The sequence below is a fragment of the Salvelinus fontinalis genome, chromosome 39 (genome assembly GCF_029448725.1).
Source record: "Salvelinus fontinalis isolate EN_2023a chromosome 39, ASM2944872v1, whole genome shotgun sequence".
NCBI lineage: Eukaryota > Metazoa > Chordata > Actinopteri > Salmoniformes > Salmonidae > Salvelinus > Salvelinus fontinalis.
In genome coordinates this window covers 3,601,543-3,623,477 of record NC_074703.1, presented here as the reverse complement: position 1 = coordinate 3,623,477, position 21,935 = coordinate 3,601,543, and the positions used below count along the sequence as shown (strand labels likewise).

General features: G+C 44.5%; 1 protein-coding gene across 1 annotated transcript in view; it reads right to left on the bottom strand.

The window, feature by feature from the left end:
* The window catches only part of ano2b (anoctamin 2b), a gene marked incomplete at its 5' end in the record, with an annotated part of 119,668 nt that overhangs the window by 17,055 nt on the left and 80,678 nt on the right, over positions 1–21,935 (bottom strand). The window contains one exon of the mRNA XM_055905278.1: positions 5,551–5,729. Within this exon, the coding sequence (XP_055761253.1) occupies positions 5,551–5,729 (179 nt within the window). The remainder of the gene's footprint in view (positions 1–5,550; positions 5,730–21,935) is intronic.

The window sequence follows — 21,935 nt, the reverse complement described above, 5'->3', positions numbered from 1 at the left end:
TGTTCCAGGGCTGAGGGTTTGATTCCTGCTGTGTGGCTGGTAGAGCGTGTTGCTCCAGGGCTGAGGGTTTGATTCCTGCTGTGTGGCTGGTAGAACGTGTTGCTCCAGGTCTGAGGGTTTGATTCCTGCTGTGTGGCTGGTAGAACGTGTTGCTCCAGGGCTGAGGGTTTGATTCCTGCTATGTGGCTGGTAGAGCGTGTTGTTCCAGGGCTGAGGGTTTGATTCCTGCTATGTGGCTGGTAGAGCATGTTGCTCCAGGGCTGAGGGTTTGATTCCTGCTGTGTGGCTGGTAGAGCGTGTTGCTCCAGGGCTGAGGGTTTGATTCCTGCTGTGTGGCTGGTAGAGCGTGTTGTTCCAGGGCTGAGGGTTTGATTCCTGCTGTGTGGCTGGTAGAGCGTGTTGTTCCAGGGCTGAGGGTTTGATTCCTGCTGTGTGGCTGGTAGAGCGTGTTGCTCCAGGGCTGAGGGTTGGATTCCTGCTGGGTGGCTGGCAGAGCGTGTTGTTCCAGGGCTGAGGGTTTGATTCCTGCTGTCTGGCTGGTAGAGCGTGTTGTTCCAGGGCTGAGGGTTTGATTCCTGCTGTGTGGCTGGTAGAGCGTGTTGCTCCAGGGCTGAGGGTTTGATTCCTGCTGGGGCCACCCATACCAAAATGTATGTCTGCACTACTTAAAGTCGCTTTGGATAAAAGTGTCTGCTAAATGGCAGAGGGTGAACAGACATAAGATTTAAGTGCCTTTGAACGGGGTATGGTAGTAGGTGCCAGGCGAACCGGTTTGTGTCAAGAACTGCAACGCTGCTGGGTTTCTCACAGTCAACCGTTTCCCGTGTGTATCAAGACTGGTCCACCACCCAAAGGACATCCAGCCAACTTGACACAACTGTGGGAAGCATTGGAGTCAACATGGGCCAGCTTCCCTGTGGAACGCTCTTGACACAACTGTGGGAAGCATTGTAGTCAACATGGACCAGCTTCCCTGTGGAGTCAACATGGACCAGCTTCCCTGTGGAGTCAACATGGGCCAGCTTCCCTGTGGAGTCAACATGGGCCAGCTTCCCTGCGGAGTCAACATGGGCCAGCTTCCCTGCGGAGTCAACATGGGCCAGCTTCCCTGCGGAGTCAACATGGGCCAGCTTCCCTGCGGAGTCAACATGGGCCAGCTTCCCTGTGGAGTCAACATGGGCCAGCTTCCCTGTGGAGTCAACATGGGCCAGCTTCCCTGTGGAGTCAACATGGGCCAGCTTCCCTGTGTAACGCGTGGCATCTCTCCCTCCATCTGCCCTGTCCCCACCCGGCCCACCCCCCCAGGAAGATGGTATCTCTCCCTGCACCCCTGTCCCCACCCGGCCCCCCCCCCCCCCCAGGAAGATGGTATCTCTCCCTGCACCCCTGTCCCCCCCCCCCCCCCCCCCCCCCCCAGGAAGATGGTATCTCTCCCTCCATCTGCCCTGTCCCCACCCGGCCCCCCCAGGAAGATGGTATCTCTCCCTCCATCTGCACTGTCCCCAACCGGCCCACCCCCCAGGAAGATGGCATCTCTTCCTCCATCTGCCCTGTCCCCACCCGGCCCCCCCCCAGGAAGATGGTATCTCTCCCTCCACCCGTCCCCACCCGGCCCACCCCCCAGGAAGATGGCATCTCTTCCTCCATCTGCCCTGTCCCCACCCGGCCCCCCCCCCAGGAAGATGGCATCTCTTCCTCCATCTGCCCTGTCCCCACCCGGCCCCCCCCCCAGGAAGATGGCATCTCTTCCTCCATCTGCCCTGTCCCCCCCCCCCCCCCCCCCCAGGAAGATGGTATCTCTCCCTCCACCCACCCCTGTCCCCACCCGGCCCCCCCCCCAGGAAGATGGTATCTCTTCCTCCACCTGCCTTGTCCCCACCCCCCCCCCCCCCCCAGGAAGATGGTATCTCTCCCTCCATCTGCCCTGTCCCCACCCCCCCACCCCCCAGGAAGATGGTATCTCTCCCTCCATCTGCCCTGTCCCCAACCGGCCCACCCCCCAGGAAGATGGTATCTCTCCCTCCCTCCACCCCTGTCCCCACCCGGCCCACCCCCCCCCCAGGAAGATGGTATCTCTCCCTCCCTCCACCCCTGTCCCCACCCGGCCCACCCCCCAGGAAGATGGTATCTCTCCCTCCACCCCTGTCCCCACCCGGCCCACCCCCCAGGAAGATGGTATCTCTCCCTCCACCCCTGTCCCCACCCCCCCACCCCCCAGGAAGATGGTATCCCTCCCTCCACCCCTGTCCCCACCCGGCCCACCCCCCCCCAGGAAGATGGTATCTCTCCCTCCCTCCACCCCTGTCCCCACCCGGCCCACCCCCCAGGAAGATGGTATCTCTCCCTCCCTCCACCCCTGTCCCCACCCGGCCCACCCCCCCAGGAAGACAATGATCTGTCCTTACTGAATAGTCTCTCTTTCTTTCATAAAACGTTTCATTCATGACACAAATATAGTGTTTTCTGGGAATGGCTCATTAGTCATGCTTTAACACTGGAGGGACATTCCTGTAGTCTTAAAGTGGAGTTTTAAACAGACTGTCTCTACAGTGCTGTTACGTAACAGAATCCCCAACAGACCTGCCAGATCGAGATGTTTCTGCTTAGAGACCTGCAGGGTCGAGATGTCTCTGCTTAGAGACCTGCAGGGTCGAGATGTTTCTGCTTATAGACATGCAGTGTTCCACTAGGACAGACAGTAACACCCTCTGTGTTGGTTAGAAGGATGTAAACACCAACAGATGTAGCAGGAGAGAGAGAGAGAGGGGTAGCAGGAGAGAGAGAGAGAGGTAGCAGGAGAGAGAGAGAGAGAGGTAGCAGGAGAGAGAGAGAGGGGTAGCAGGAGAGAGAGAGAGAGGTAGCAGGAGAGAGAGAGAGAGAGGTAAGCAGAGAGAGAAAGGGAGAAGGAAAGAGAGAACGAGAGAGGGAGGTAAGCAGAGAGAGGGAGAGAGAAGGAAAGAGAGAACGAGAGAGAGGGGTAAGCAGGAGAGAGAGAGAGGGGTAGCAGGAGAGAGAGAGAGGGGTAGCAGGAGAGAGAGAGAGGGGTAAGCAGGAGAGAGAGAGGTAGCAGGAGAGAGAGAGGTAGCAGGAGAGAGAGAGGTATCAGGAGAGAGAGAGGTATCAGGAGAGAGAGAGGGGTAGCAGGAGAGAGAGAGGGGTAGCAGGAGAGAGAGAGGTATCAGGAGAGAGAGAGAGGTAGCAGGAGAGAGAGAGGTAGCAGGAGAGAGAGAGGTATCAGGAGAGAGAGAGGTATCAGGAGAGAGAGAGGGGTAGCAGGAGAGAGAGAGGTATCAGGAGAGAGAGAGAGGTAGCAGGAGAGAGAGAGGTATCAGGGGAGAGAGAGAGGTATCAGGAGAGAGAGAGAGGTATCAGGAGAGAGAGAGAGGTATCAGGAGAGAGAGAGAGGTAGCAGGAGAGAGAGAGGGGTAGCAGGAGAGAGAGAGGGGTAGCAGGAGAGAGAGAGGTAGCAGGAGAGAGAGAGGTAGCAGGAGAGAGAGAGGTAGCAGGAGAGAGAGAGGTAGCAGGAGAGAGAGAGGTAGCAGGAGAGAGAGAGGGGTAGCAGGAGAGAGAGAGGGGTAGCAGGAGAGAGAGAGGGGTAGCAGGAGAGAGAGAGGGGTAGCAGGAGAGAGAGAGGGGTAGCAGGAGAGAGAGAGGTAGCAGGAGAGAGAGAGGGGTAGCAGGAGAGAGAGGTAGCAGGAGAGAGAGGTAGCAGGAGAGAGAGAGGTAGCAGGAGAGAGAGAGGGGTAGCAGGAGAGAGAGAGGGGTAGCAGGAGAGAGAGAGGGGTAGCAGGAGAGAGAGAGGGGTAGCAGGAGAGAGAGAGGGGTAGCAGGAGAGAGAGAGGGGTAGCAGGAGAGAGAGAGGGGTAGCAGGAGAGAGAGAGGGGTAGCAGGAGAGAGAGAGGGGTAGCAGGAGAGAGAGAGGGGTAGCAGGAGAGAGAGAGGGGTATCAGGAGAGAGAGAGGTATCAGGAGAGAGAGAGAGGTATCAGGAGAGAGAGAGGGGTAGCAGGAGAGAGAGAGGGGTAGCAGGAGAGAGAGAGGGGTAGCAGGAGAGAGAGAGGTAGCAGGAGAGAGAGGTAGCACGAGAGAGAGGTAGCAGGAGAGAGAGAGGTAGCAGGAGAGAGAGAGGTAGCAGGAGAGAGAGGTAGCAGGAGAGAGAGAGGTAGCAGGAGTGAGAGAGGTAGCAGAAGAGAGGGGTAGCAGGAGAGAGAGAGGGGTAGCAGGAGAGAGAGAGGGGTAGCAGGAGAGAGAGAGGGGTAGCAGGAGAGAGAGGTAGCAGGAGAGAGATGTAACAGAAGAGAGAGAGAGAGGTAGCAGGAGAGAGATGTAGCAGGAGAGAGAGAGGTAGCAGGAGAGAGAGGGGTAGAAGGAGAGAGAGGGGTAGCAGGAGAGAGAGAGGTAGCAGGAGAGAGAGGTAGCAGGAGAGAGAGGTAGCAGGAGAGAGAGGTAGCAGGAGAGAGAGAGGTATCAGGAGAGAGAGATAGCAGGAGAGAGAGAGGTACCAGCCACTCTTTAAAGAGAGGTACCAGCCACTCCAGCCACTATTAAATATCACCTGGGCCAGCCACTCTTTAAATATCACCTGGGCCAGCCACTCTTTAAACATCACCTGGGCCAGCCACTCTTTAAACATCACCTGGGCCAGCCACTCTTTAAATATCACCTGGGCCAGCCACTCTTTAAACATCACCTGGGCCAGCCACTCTTTAAACATCACCTGGGCCAGCCACTCTTTAAATATCACCTGGGCCAGCCACTCTTTAAATATCACCTGGGCCAGCCACTCTTTAAACATCACCTGGGCCAGCCACTCTTTAAACATCACCTGGGCCAGCCACTCTTTAAAGAGAGGTACCAGCCACTCCAGCCACTCTTTAAACATCACCTGGGCCAGCCACTCTTTAAACATCACCTGGGCCAGCCACTCTTTAAATATCACCTGGGCCAGCCACTCTTTAAACATCACCTGGGCCAGCCACTCTTTAAATATCACCTGGGCCAGCCACTCTTTAAATATCACCTGGGCCAGCCACTCTTTAAACATCACCTGGGCCAGCCACTCTTTAAAACATCACCTGGGCCAGCCACTCTTTAAACATCACCTGGGCCAGCCACTCTTTAAACATCACCTGGGCCAGCCACTCTTTAAATATCACCTGGGCCAGCCACTATTAAATATCACCTGGGCCAGCCACTCTTAAATAGCACAGGTAAAACACATATTGACTAACGTGGTGACACCAATCGGTGCACCTACCGTACTAACGAGGTGACACCAATCGGTGCGCCCACCGTACTAACGAGGTGACACCAATCGGTGTGCCCACCGTACTGACGTGCTAACGTCCAACCTCGAAAAATACATGGAAAAACCCAAACCTCTAACAATCCTCTGACTACCAGCGCTCCTAAACAGATCAATGAAAAGAGAGACAACGGAGTGTCTGTGGTACTAACCTGCAGACGGTGGTCTCCGGGAGGTTTGAGGAGGTGGGGGCGTTGCCGGGTCTGAAGTTGGACACGTTGAAGTGAGACAGGGTGTGGTACTAACCTGCAGACGATGGTCTCCGGGAGGTTTGAGGAGGTGGGGGCGTTGCCGGGTCTGAAGCTGGACACGTTGAAGTGAGACAGGGTGTGGTCTATGAAGCCGTGCATGGTGCCTGTCTGACTGTACATGTACTGGTACACCAGCCTGGGAATGAAGTCTGAGGTGAACGAGATCACAAACGCCTGGCAGGGAGAGAGAGCACATTAAAGGGAGACGCTGAGATTGACATTTAGGAGCTTTTTCTACTCACCCAGAACCAGACGAACTCATGGATACCATTTTTATGTCTCAGCATGATCGCAAAGTTGTGTCTGTCTCAATGGCACTCAGACGCCACAATGAGACAGACTCAACGTTGTGATCTCAGTACCATAATGATACAACGTTGTGATCTCAGTACCATAATGATACAACGTTGTGATCTCAGTACCATAATGATACAACGTTGTGATCTCAGTACCATAATGATACAACGTTGTGATCTCAGTACCATAATGACACAGATACAACGTTGTGATCTCAGTACCATAATGACTCAACGTTGTGATCTCAGTACCATAATGACTCAACGTTGTGATCTCAGTACCATAATGACACAGATACAACGTTGTGATCTCAGTACCATAATGATACAACGTTGTGATCTCAGTACCATAATGACTCAACGTTGTGATCTCAGTACCATAATGACACAGATACAACGTTGTGATCTCAGTACCATAATGATACAACGTTGTGATCTCAGTACCATAATGATACAACGTTGTGATCTCAGTACCATAATGATACAACGTTGTGATCTCAGTACCATAATGACTCAACGTTGTGATCTCAGTACCATAATGATACAACGTTGTGATCTCAGTACCATAATGATACAGATACAACGTTGTGATCTCAGTACCATAATGATACAACGTTGTGATCTCAGTACCATAATGACACAACGTTGTGATCTCAGTACCATAATGACACAACGTTGTGATCTCAGTACCATAATGATACAACGTTGTGATCTCAGTACCATAATGATACAACGTTGTGATCTCAGTACCATAATGATACAACGTTGTGATCTCAGTACCATAATGATACAACGTTGTGATCTCAGTACCATAATGACACAACGTTGTGATCTCAGTACCATAATGACACAACGTTGTGATCTCAGTACCATAATGACACAACGTTGTGATCTCAGTACCATAATGATACAACGTTGTGATCTCAGTACCATAATGATACAACGTTGTGATCTCAGTACCATAATGACACAACGTTGTGATCTCAGTACCATAATGATACAACGTTGTGATCTCAGTACCATAATGATACAACGTTGTGATCTCAGTACCATAATGATACAGATACAACGTTGTGATCTCAGTACCATAATGATACAACGTTGTGATCTCAGTACCATAATGATACAACGTTGTGATCTCAGTACCATAATGATACAACGTTGTGATCTCAGTACCATAATGATACAGATACAACGTTGTGATCTCAGTACCATAATGACACAACGTTGTGATCTCAGTACCATAATGATACAGATACAACGTTGTGATCTCAGTACCATAATGATACAACGTTGTGATCTCAGTACCATAATGATACAACGTTGTGATCTCAGTACCATAATGATACAACGTTGTGATCTCAGTACCATAATGATACAACGTTGTGATCTCAGTACCATAATGACACAACGTTGTGATCTCAGTACCATAATGATACAACGTTGTGATCTCAGTACCATAATGACACAACGTTGTGATCTCAGTACCATAATGATACAACGTTGTGATCTCAGTACCATAATGATACAACGTTGTGATCTCAGTACCATAATGATACAACGTTGTGATCTCAGTACCATAATGATACAACGTTGTGATCTCAGTACCATAATGACACAACGTTGTGATCTCAGTACCATAATGACACAACGTTGTGATCTCAGTACCATAATGATACAACGTTGTGATCTCAGTACCATAATGACACAACGTTGTGATCTCAGTACCATAATGATACAACGTTGTGATCTCAGTACCATAATGACACAACGTTGTGATCTCAGTACCATAATGATACAACGTTGTGATCTCAGTACCATAATGATACAACGTTGTGATCTCAGTACCATAATGATACAACGTTGTGATCTCAGTACCATAATGACACAACGTTGTGATCTCAGTACCATAATGATACAACGTTGTGATCTCAGTACCATAATGATACAGATACGTTGTGATCTCAGTACCATAATGATACAACGTTGTGATCTCAGTACCATAATGACACAACGTTGTGATCTCAGTACCATAATGATACAACGTTGTGATCTCAGTACCATAATGATACAACGTTGTGATCTCAGTACCATAATGATACAACGTTGTGATCTCAGTACCATAATGATACAACGTTGTGATCTCAGTACCATAATGATACAACGTTGTGATCTCAGTACCATAATGACACAACGTTGTGATCTCAGTACCATAATGATACAACGTTGTGATCTCAGTACCATAATGACACAACGTTGTGATCTCAGTACCATAATGACACAACGTTGTGATCTCAGTACCATAATGATACAACGTTGTGATCTCAGTACCATAATGACACAACGTTGTGATCTCAGTACCATAATGATACAACGTTGTGATCTCAGTACCATAATGATACAACGTTGTGATCTCAGTACCATAATGACACAACGTTGTGATCTCAGTACCATAATGATACAACGTTGTGATCTCAGTACCATAATGATACAACGTTGTGATCTAAGTACCATAATGACACAACGTTGTGATCTCAGTACCATAATGATACAACGTTGTGATCTCAGTACCATAATGACACAGATACAACGTTGTGATCTCAGTACCATAATGATACAACGTTGTGATCTCAGTACCATAATGATACAACGTTGTGATCTCAGTACCATAATGATACAACGTTGTGATCTCAGTACCATAATGACACAGATACAACGTTGTGATCTCAGTACCATAATGACACAACGTTGTGATCTCAGTACCATAATGACACAACGTTGTGATCTCAGTACCATAATGATACAACGTTGTGATCTCAGTACCATAATGACACAACGTTGTGATCTCAGTACCATAATGATACAACGTTGTGATCTCAGTACCATAATGACACAACGTTGTGATCTCAGTACCATAATGATACAACGTTGTGATCTCAGTACCATAATGATACAACGTTGTGATCTCAGTACCATAATGATACAACGTTGTGATCTCAGTACCATAATGATACAACGTTGTGATCTCAGTACCATAATGACACAACGTTGTGATCTCAGTACCATAATGACACAACGTTGTGATCTCAGTACCATAATGACACAACGTTGTGATCTCAGTACCATAATGACACAACGTTGTGATCTCAGTACCATAATGATACAACGTTGTGATCTCAGTACCATAATGATACAACGTTGTGATCTCAGTACCATAATGATACAACGTTGTGATCTCAGTACCATAATGATACAACGTTGTGATCTCAGTACCATAATGACACAGATACAACGTTGTGATCTCAGTACCATAATGATACAACGTTGTGATCTCAGTACCATAATGATACAACGTTGTGATCTCAGTACCATAATGATACAACGTTGTGATCTCAGTACCATAATGATACAACGTTGTGATCTCAGTACCATAATGATACAACGTTGTGATCTCAGTACCATAATGACACAACGTTGTGATCTCAGTACCATAATGATACAACGTTGTGATCTCAGTACCATAATGACACAACGTTGTGATCTCAGTACCATAATGACACAACGTTGTGATCTCAGTACCATAATGACACAACGTTGTGATCTCAGTACCATAATGATACAACGTTGTGATCTCAGTACCATAATGATACAACGTTGTGATCTCAGTACCATAATGATACAACGTTGTGATCTCAGTACCATAATGACACAACGTTGTGATCTCAGTACCATAATGATACAACGTTGTGATCTCAGTACCATAATGATACAACGTTGTGATCTCAGTACCATAATGATACAACGTTGTGATCTCAGTACCATAATGACTCAACGTTGTGATCTCAGTACCATAATGACACAGATACAACGTTGTGATCTCAGTACCATAATGATACAACGTTGTGATCTCAGTACCATAATGACTCAACGTTGTGATCTCAGTACCATAATGACTCAACGTTGTGATCTCAGTACCATAATGATACAGATACAACGTTGTGATCTCAGTACCATAATGATACAACGTTGTGATCTCAGTACCATAATGATACAACGTTGTGATCTCAGTACCATAATGATACAACGTTGTGATCTCAGTACCATAATGACACAACGTTGTGATCTCAGTACCATAATGATACAACGTTGTGATCTCAGTACCATAATGACTCAACGTTGTGATCTCAGTACCATAATGATACAACGTTGTGATCTCAGTACCATAATGATACAACGTTGTGATCTCAGTACCATAATGACTCAACGTTGTGATCTCAGTACCATAATGATACAACGTTGTGATCTCAGTACCATAATGATACAACGTTGTGATCTCAGTACCATAATGACACAACGTTGTGATCTCAGTACCATAATGACTCAACGTTGTGATCTCAGTACCATAATGATACAGATACAACGTTGTGATCTCAGTACCATAATGATACAACGTTGTGATCTCAGTACCATAATGATACAGATACAACGTTGTGATCTCAGTACCATAATGACTCAACGTTGTGATCTCAGTACCATAATGATACAACGTTGTGATCTCAGTACCATAATGATACAACGTTGTGATCTCAGTACCATAATGATACAACGTTGTGATCTCAGTACCATAATGATACAACGTTGTGATCTCAGTACCATAATGATACAGATACAACGTTGTGATCTCAGTACCATAATGATACAACGTTGTGATCTCAGTACCATAATGATACAGATACAACGTTGTGATCTCAGTACCATAATGACACAACGTTGTGATCTCAGTACCATAATGATACAACGTTGTGATCTCAGTACCATAATGATACAACGTTGTGATCTCAGTACCATAATGATACAACGTTGTGATCTCAGTACCATAATGATACAACGTTGTGATCTCAGTACCATAATGATACAACGTTGTGATCTCAGTACCATAATGATACAGATACAACGTTGTGATCTCAGTACCATAATGACACAGATACAACGTTGTGATCTCAGTACCATAATGATACAACGTTGTGATCTCAGTACCATAATGATACAGATACAACGTTGTGATCTCAGTACCATAATGATACAACGTTGTGATCTCAGTACCATAATGATACAACGTTGTGATCTCAGTACCATAATGACACAACGTTGTGATCTCAGTACCATAATGACACAGATACAACGTTGTGATCTCAGTACCATAATGACACAGATACAACGTTGTGATCTCAGTACCATAATGATACAACGTTGTGATCTCAGTACCATAATGACACAACGTTGTGATCTCAGTACCATAATGACACAACGTTGTGATCTCAGTACCATAATGACACAACGTTGTGATCTCAGTACCATAATGACACAACGTTGTGATCTCAGTACCATAATGACACAACGTTGTGATCTCAGTACCATAATGACACAACGTTGTGATCTCAGTACCATAATGATACAACGTTGTGATCTCAGTACCATAATGATACAACGTTGTGATCTCAGTACCATAATGATACAACGTTGTGATCTCAGTACCATAATGACTCAACGTTGTGATCTCAGTACCATAATGATACAACGTTGTGATCTCAGTACCATAATGATACAACGTTGTGATCTCAGTACCATAATGATACAACGTTGTGATCTCAGTACCATAATGACACAACGTTGTGATCTCAGTACCATAATGATACAACGTTGTGATCTCAGTACCATAATGACTCAACGTTGTGATCTCAGTACCATAATGATACAACGTTGTGATCTCAGTACCATAATGATACAACGTTGTGATCTCAGTACCATAATGACACAACGTTGTGATCTCAGTACCATAATGACTCAACGTTGTGATCTCAGTACCATAATGATACAGATACAACGTTGTGATCTCAGTACCATAATGATACAACGTTGTGATCTCAGTACCATAATGATACAGATACAACGTTGTGATCTCAGTACCATAATGACTCAACGTTGTGATCTCAGTACCATAATGATACAACGTTGTGATCTCAGTACCATAATGATACAACGTTGTGATCTCAGTACCATAATGATACAACGTTGTGATCTCAGTACCATAATGATACAACGTTGTGATCTCAGTACCATAATGATACAGATAAAACGTTGTGATCTCAGTACCATAATGATACAACGTTGTGATCTCAGTACCATAATGATACAGATACAACGTTGTGATCTCAGTACCATAATGACACAACGTTGTGATCTCAGTACCATAATGATACAACGTTGTGATCTCAGTACCATAATGATACAACGTTGTGATCTCAGTACCATAATGATACAACGTTGTGATCTCAGTACCATAATGATACAACGTTGTGATCTCAGTACCATAATGATACAACGTTGTGATCTCAGTACCATAATGATACAGATACAACGTTGTGATCTCAGTACCATAATGACACAGATACAACGTTGTGATCTCAGTACCATAATGATACAACGTTGTGATCTCAGTACCATAATGATACAGATACAACGTTGTGATCTCAGTACCATAATGATACAACGTTGTGATCTCAGTACCATAATGATACAACGTTGTGATCTCAGTACCATAATGACACAACGTTGTGATCTCAGTACCATAATGACACAGATACAACGTTGTGATCTCAGTACCATAATGACACAGATACAACGTTGTGATCTCAGTACCAATATGATACAACGTTGTGATCTCAGTACCATAATGACACAACGTTGTGATCTCAGTACCATAATGACACAACGTTGTGATCTCAGTACCATAATGACACAACGTTGTGATCTCAGTACCATAATGACACAACGTTGTGATCTCAGTACCATAATGACACAACGTTGTGATCTCAGTACCATAATGACACAACGTTGTGATCTCAGTACCATAATGATACAACGTTGTGATCTCAGTACCATAATGATACAACGTTGTGATCTCAGTACCATAATGACTCAACGTTGTGATCTCAGTACCATAATGACACAACGTTGTGATCTCAGTACCATAATGATACAACGTTGTGATCTCAGTACCATAATGATACAACGTTGTGATCTCAGTACCATAATGATACAACGTTGTGATCTCAGTACCATAATGACTCAACGTTGTGATCTCAGTACCATAATGACACAGATACAACGTTGTGATCTCAGTACCATAATGACACAGATACAACGTTGTGATCTCAGTACCATAATGACACAACGTTGTGATCTCAGTACCATAATGATACAACGTTGTGATCTCAGTACCATAATGATACAACGTTGTGATCTCAGTACCATAATGACTCAACGTTGTGATCTCAGTACCATAATGATACAACGTTGTGATCTCAGTACCATAATGACACAACGTTGTGATCTCAGTACCATAATGACACAACGTTGTGATCTCAGTACCATAATGACACAGATACAACGTTGTGATCTCAGTACCATAATGACAACGTTGTGATCTCAGTACCATAATGATACAACGTTGTGATCTCAGTACCATAATGATACAACGTTGTGATCTCAGTACCATAATGACTCAACGTTGTGATCTCAGTACCATAATGATACAACGTTGTGATCTCAGTACCATAATGATACAACGTTGTGATCTCAGTACCATAATGATACAACGTTGTGATCTCAGTACCATAATGATACAACGTTGTGATCTCAGTACCATAATGACACAACGTTGTGATCTCAGTACCATAATGACACAACGTTGTGATCTCAGTACCATAATGATACAACGTTGTGATCTCAGTACCATAATGACACAACGTTGTGATCTCAGTACCATAATGACTCAACGTTGTGATCTCAGTACCATAATGATACAACGTTGTGATCTCAGTACCATAATGACACAACGTTGTGATCTCAGTACCATAATGATACAACGTTGTGATCTCAGTACCATAATGACACAACGTTGTGATCTCAGTACCATAATGACACAACGTTGTGATCTCAGTACCATAATGACTCAACGTTGTGATCTCAGTACCATAATGATACAACGTTGTGATCTCAGTACCATAATGATACAACGTTGTGATCTCAGTACCATAATGATGCAACGTTGTGATCGCTATACAGCTCTATGCAACAACGGGACTTCATTTAACTAGGCAAGTCAGTTCAGAACAATTGTTTTTGTTACCATGACAGCCTACCCCGGCCAAACCCTAACGACACTGGGCCAATTGTCCTATGGGACTCCCAATCACGGCCGGGTTGTGATACCACCTGGAATCGAACCAGGGTCTGTTGTGACACCTTTAGCACTAAGTGCCTTAGACCGCTGCGCCACTCGGGAGCCTCGGGACAAAATGAGGAAGTGGATAGAATCTCTTTTTTATAATTACCAGTCAAATGTACGACTTTATAAAATATTGATTACTATGTATAGCTTTGTAAGACTATAAATGACCAACCACCCAGCTCTGGAGTAGTTAGATTTCCCTGCTTTTGAGAGGAGACTTCCAGCAATTGTGCTAAGCTAACGAGATGCTAACTTCAATGACCTCCAAACTGCATGCAGAGAATAAAAATGGTATCCATAAGTTCATAGAACTCTGGGTATCCCTTTTAGGTAGCCTATTAGCATATAGCCTGCTAACATGTAGCCTGTATCCTGTGAGCATTTAAGCATGTTAGCATGTAGCCTGTTAACATGTAGCCTGTATCCTGTGAGCATTTAAGCATGTTAGCATGTAGCCTGTTAACATGTAGCCTGTATCCCGTGAGCATTTAAGCCTGTTAGCATGTAGCCTGTTAGCAGGTTAGCTTCTTAGCCTGTTAGCATGTCACTTGTTAGCATGTAGCCTGTTAGCCTAAAAGCATGTAGCCTGCTAGCCAGGTTAGTGGCAGCATCATTGCTACAGAGCAACAAATAGCCAACCCAGTCATTAACATCTCTCTATTAAAAAGCCTGGAATAACATCACCATGACAACCTCCACACCACTGTAACATGTTTACAGTGACAGTTACATCATCTCCATGACAACCTCGGTCATAATGAAAACTAACTCCAGAGAATCCAGATGGGTTCTGTCAGGGGTTGTTTGTGTGTGTGTATATATATAGCCTTCTAGCATGTATGGTGATAGCATTTAAGCCTGTTAGCATGTAGCCTGTCAGCCGTGTTAGTCTCCCTGGGAACCACCCTCACATGCTAACAGGTGTAAATGCTATCAAGATACAGGCTATGGTGTGTGGAGGTGGTTCCCAGGGAGAAGCTGGTCCCTGAAGGCAGATAAGGTCTTACGGTCTCTCCCTGACATGATCAGATAAATCTGCTCTATATTAAACTGCCAGGGCTTACAGTCCGTGACATCACACACTGTTGTTTTAAGGTTTACAGCTGCAAAACAATCCACATGAAACATAAAGTCAACATTATTATTCTGACTGAATATCCCTCCAGTCTCCATTACTACACATTATCTCATCACGTCAAACAGAGAGACATTACAGAGGACATTATCTCATCACGTCAAACAGAGAGACATTACAGAGGACATTATCTCATCACGTCAAACAGAGAGACATTACAGAGGACATTATCTCATCACGTCAAACAGAGAGACATTACAGAGGACATTATCTCATCACGTCAAACAGAGAGACATTACAGAGGACATTATCTCATCACGTCAAACAGAGAGATATTACAGGGGACATTATCTCATCACGTCAAACAGAGAGACATTACAGAGGACATTATCTCATCACGTCAAACAGAGAGACATTACAGAGGACATTATCTCATCACGTCAAACAGAGAGACATTACAGAGGACATTATCTCATCACGTCAAACAGAGAGACATTACAGAGGACATTATCTCATCACGTCAAACAGAGAGACATTACAGAGGACATTATCTCATCACGTCAAACAGAGAGACATTACAGAGGACATTATCTCATCACGTCAAACAGAGAGATATTACAGGGGACATTATCTCATCACGTCAAACAGAGAGACATTACAGAGGACATTATCTCATCACGTCAAACAGAGAGACATTACAGAGGACATTATCTCATCACGTCAAACAGAGAGATATTACAGAGGACATTATCTCATCACGTCAAACAGAGAGACATTACAGAGGACATTATCTCATCACATCAAACAGAGAGACATTACAGAGGACATTATCTCATCACGTCAAACAGAGAGACATTACAGAGGACATTATCTCATCACGTCAAACAGAGAGACATTACAGAGGACATTATCTCATCACGTCAAACAGAGAGACATTACAGAGGACATTATCTCATCACGTCAAACAGAGAGACATTACAGAGGACATTATCTCATCACGTCAAACAGAGAGACATTACAGAGGACATTATCTCATCACATCAAACAGAGAGTCATATTACAGCGGACATTATCTCATCACATCAAACAGAGAGACATTACAGAGGACATTATCTCATCACGTCAAACAGAGAGACATTACAGAGGACATTATCTCATCACGTCAAACAGAGAGACATTACAGAGGACATTATCTCATCACGTCAAACAGAGAGACATTACAGAGGACATTATCTCATCACGTCAAACAGAGAGACATTACAGAGGACATTATCTCATCACGTCAAACAGAGAGACATTACAGAGGACATTATCTCATCACGTCAAACAGAGAGACATTACAGAGGACATTATCTCATCACGTCAAACAGAGAGACATTACAGAGGACATTATCTCATCACGTCAAACAGAGAGTCATATTACAGAGGACATCTCATGTAGCACTAAATATTTGGGGGATTTTCTGGTTGATCCATTTACAGGATGATGTCTGGCTGGATCAGGAGTTAGGATCTAGGATGAGCAACACCCTAAAAGGCTCTGAAAAGCAGCCGGTTATCTCTGGCCCTGTGCCGTCACTGGGCTTTAATAGAGATATTAAGTTCTAAGAGCCTAGTGAACCTTCTGTGAGGCTACAGAATGTTCACCAGGCTGCAGAATGTTCACCAGGCTGCAGAATGTTCACATGGCTGCAGAATGTTCACCAGGCTGCAGAATGTTCACATGGCTGCAGAATGTTCACCAGGCTGCAGAATGTTCACCAGGCTGCAGAATGTTCACCAGGCTGCAGAATGTTCACATGGCTGCAGAATGTTCACATGGCTGCAGAATGTTCACATGGCTGCAGAATGTTCACATGGCTGCAGAATGTTCACATGGCCGCAGAATGTTCACATGGCCGCAGAATGTTCACCAGGCTGCAGAATGTTCACCAGGCTGCAGAATGTTCACCAGGCTGCAGAATGTTCACCAGGCTGCAGAATGTTCACATGGCTGCAGAATGTTCACATGGCCGCAGAATGTTCACATGGCCGCAGAATGTTCACATGGCCGCAGAATGTTCACCAGGCTGCAGAATGTTCACATGGCTGCAGAATGTTCACATGGCTGCAGAATGTTCACATGGCTGCAGAATGTTCACATGGCCGCAGAATGTTCACATGGCTGCAGAATGTTCACATGGCTGCAGAATGTTCACATGGCTGCAGAATGTTCACATGGCTGCAGAATGTTCACATGGCCGCAGAATGTTCACATGGCCGCAGAATGTTCACCAGGCTGCAGAATGTTCACATGGCTGCAGAATGTTCACCAGGCCGCAGAATGTTCACCAGGCCGCAGAATGTTCACATGGCCGCAGAATGTTCACATGGCTGCAGAATGTTCACATGGCTGCAGAATGTTCACATGGCTGCAGAATGTTCACCAGGCTGCAGAATGTTCACCAGGCCGCAGAATGTTCACCAGGCCGCAGAATGTTCACATGGCCGCAGAATGTTCACATGGCTGCAGAATGTTCACATGGCTGCAGAATGTTCACATGGCCGCAGAATGTTCACATGGCCGCAGAATGTTCACCAGGCTGCAGAATGTTCACCAGGCTGCAGAATGTTCACATGGCTGCAGAATGTTCACGTCTGCAGAATGTTCACGTCTGCAGAATGTTCACGTCTGCAGAATGTTCACGTCTGCAGAATGTTCACATGTCTGCAGAATGTTCACATGGCTGCAGAATGTTCACATGGCTGCAGAATGTTCACATGGCTGCAGAATGTTCACATGGCTGCAGAATGTTCACCAGGCTGCAGAATGTTCACCAGGCTGCAGAATGTTCACCAGCCTCTTAGCACATCACATCTGGCTTAAAGACTACTGCCACTCTGTTGGCATAACTTTTGAGAATTGCGACACTTCTTGGAAGCAAAAGATGCTCTACAGAGATGGACTCCACCCGAACCATCTAGGAGCCTCGTCACATTTCAAGGTCGCGTTAAGATATTGACTAAGAGACAGTCCAAGTACCGCCCCTGAGTGGCGCAGCGGTCTAAGGCACTGCATCTCAGTGCTAAAAGCGTCACTACAGACCCTGGTTCGATCCTGGGCTGTATCACAACCAGACGTGATCAGGAGTCCCATAGGGAGGCGCACAATTGGTCCAGCATCGTCCGGGTTAGCGGCGGGTTTGGCCGGGGTAGGCCATCATTGTAAAATAAGAATTTGTCATTTAACTGAGTTGCCTAGTTAAATAAAGGTTACATAAAATAAATGATAAACTGCTCAGGTAATACCTCATACTTTCTAAGCATTATTGTCAGACTGTTGTCTATACTGCCAGGGTTGTTGTCAGTTATAATCGTTTACCCATTCGTTTGAACTCAACTCTTAGATCTGCTAATGTTAACTCAAACGAGAAGCCCACTGTGGTCTGCTCACGCGGTGCTATTAGTTAAAATGCTACATTTGTTTGGGGGAAAATGTATCCATAATTGTTATAGGGTTCTACCGTCCTCCCTAGGCATTGGGAACTCGAGGAGTTAACAAGTTTGTCGTCTTCTTTTATTACATCAGAAGTTATTATCCTGGGTGACATAAATTATGATTGGGAAATGCAGGATTCAGACACTCTAAAAGACGTGTGATAATCTAAACCTAACCCAGCAGGTGACTAAGCCTAACCCAGCAGGTGACTAAGCCTAACCCAGCAGGTGACTAAGCCTACACAACCCAACCCTACAGATCCTTTAAAGTTAACTCTGATTGATCTTATTTTAACGAATAAACCAGAGGAATATGTATTAGATATTAGTGACCATTGCCCAGTTGTTTGTGTTAGAGATGTGATGATACCAAAAGCGAAGCCTCTTGTCATCACAAAGAGGAATTTTAAAATCTTCAGTCAACAGGCTTTTTTACATGATCTTTCTGTTAGTGATTTGGATTGTATCTCTGCTATTCATTAATCTGATTTAGCTTTCAGCCTTTTTGCAGATGTCTTCAATACTTTTGTGGATAATTATGCTCCCTTCAAGAAATTAAGGGTTAACAGTAGATGCCTGGTACACTCCGGAATTCTGAGAAGTTATTCATACAAGAGACGGTGCTTGGGTCAAGGCCAGGAACACAAGCTTAGACCTGGACTGGCAAGCTTTAAAGCAACTGAGGAATCATTATGTAAGACAAATCAGAAAGGCTAAATTTGATTATTATGTAACTGCTCCTGCGGATTGTAAAGGAAACCCAGCTAAATTCTGTAATAATCTCAAATCCATGAAGGGTTCGTTCTCCTTTGTTCCACAACAAATTATTTCAGAGGGTCAGGAATTAATGCAGGGAATGATTCTCCTATGGTTCTAACGATGAACTTAGCCTTAAGAAGCTTTGGGGAAACCGGGCCCTGGTCAATGTGACCCTCCCAATAATATACAATGATTAGTGTTGTTGATTGGTAAAAATGTCCCCACTGTAAAGCACTGGCTTTATGTGGTTTACACAACAGTGACTCAGTTCCTCATTTTATGTTCCCCCACTGCCAAATAAGCTTTTGGTTGGCCCCGGTGTCCAGACGCAGCAGTCCGTTCGTGTTAAGCGCAGCAAGAAGAAACCACGTTACAGATGGAAAAGTCCATTAGAAATGAAGAAGGATGAGAGATCTAAAGATACAACAACTATCATGGGTTGTTAGGGGAGATCTAAAGATACAACAACTATCATGGGTTGTTAGGGGAGATCTAAAGATACAACAACTATCATGGGTTGTTAGGGGAGATCTAAAGATGCAACAACTATCATGGGTTGTTAGGGGAGATCTAAAGATACAACAACTATCATGGGTTGTTAGGGGAGATATATAGATGCAACAACTATCATGGGTTGTTAGGGGAGATATATAGATACAACAACTATCATGGGTTGTTAGGGAAGATCTAAAGATACAACAACTATCATGGGTTGTTAGGGAAGATCTAAAGATGCAACAACTATCATGGGTTGTTAGGGGAGATCTAAAGATGCAACAACTATCATGGGTTGTTAGGGGAGATCTAAAGATACAACAACTATCATGGGTTGTTAGGGGAGATCTAAAGATACAACAACTATCATGGGTTGTTAGGGGAGATCTAAAGATACAACAACTATCATGGGTTGTTAGGGGAGATCTAAAGATGCAACAACTATCATGGGTTGTTAGGGGAGATCTAAAGATGCAACAACTATCATGGGTTGTTAGGGGAGATCTAAAGATGCAACAACTATCATGGGTTGTTAGGGGAGATCTAAAGATGCAACAACTATCATGGGTTGTTAGGGGAGATATAAAGATACAACAACTATCATGGGTTGTTAGGGGAGATCTAAAGATACAACAACTATCATGGGTTGTTAGGGGAGATCTAAAGATGCAACAACTATCATGGGTTGTTAGGGGAGATATAAAGATACAACAACTATCATGGGTTGTTAGGGGAGATCTAAAGATGCAACAACTATCATGGGTTGTTAGGGGAGATATAAAGATACAACAACTATCATGGGTTGTTAGGGGAGATCTAAAGATACAACAACTATCATGGGTTGTTAGGGGAGATGTAAAGATGCAACAACTATCATGGGTTGTTAGGGGAGATGTAAAGATGCAACAACTACCATGGGTTACTGATATGACCAGGATAATCAACAACTACCATGGGTTGTTAGGGGAGATCTATAGATACAACAACTATCATGGGTTGTTAGGGGAGATCTAAAGATACAACAACTATCATGGGTTGTTAGGGGATATCTAAAGATGCAACAACTACCATGGGTTGTTAGGGGAGATGTAAAGATGCAACAACTATCATGGGTTGTTAGGGGAGATCTAAAGATACAACAACTACCATGGGTTGTTAGGGGAGATTTAAAGATGCAACAACTATCATGGGTTGTTAGGGGAGATCTAAAGATACAACAACTATCATGGGTTGTTAGGGGAGATCTAAAGATACAACAACTATCATGGGTTGTTAGGGGAGATCTATAGATACAACAACTATCATGGGTTGTTAGGGGAGATCTATAGATACAACAACTATCATGGGTTGTTAGGGGAGATGTAAAGATGCAACAACTATCATGGGTTGTTAGGGGAGATGTAAAGATGCAACAACTATCATGGGTTGTTAGGGGAGATCTAAAGATACAACGACTATCATGGGTTGTTAGGGGAGATCTAAAGATACAACAACTATCATGGGTTGTTAGGGGAGATCTATAGATGAAACAACTATCATGGGTTGTTAGGGGAGATGTAAAGATGCAACAACTATCATGGGTTGTTAGGGGAGATCTAAAGATACAACAACTACCATGGGTTGTTAGGGGAGATTTAAAGATGCAACAACTATCATGGGTTGTTAGGGGAGATCTAAAGATACAACAACTATCATGGGTTGTTAGGGGAGATCTAAAGATACAACAACTATCATGGGTTGTTAGGGGAGATCTATAGATACAACAACTATCATGGGTTGTTAGGGGAGATCTATAGATACAACAACTATCATGGGTTGTTAGGGGAGATGTAAAGATGCAACAACTATCATGGGTTGTTAGGGGAGATGTAAAGATGCAACAACTATCATGGGTTGTTAGGGGAGATCTAAAGATACAACGACTATCATGGGTTGTTAGGGGAGATCTAAAGATACAACAACTATCATGGGTTGTTAGGGGAGAT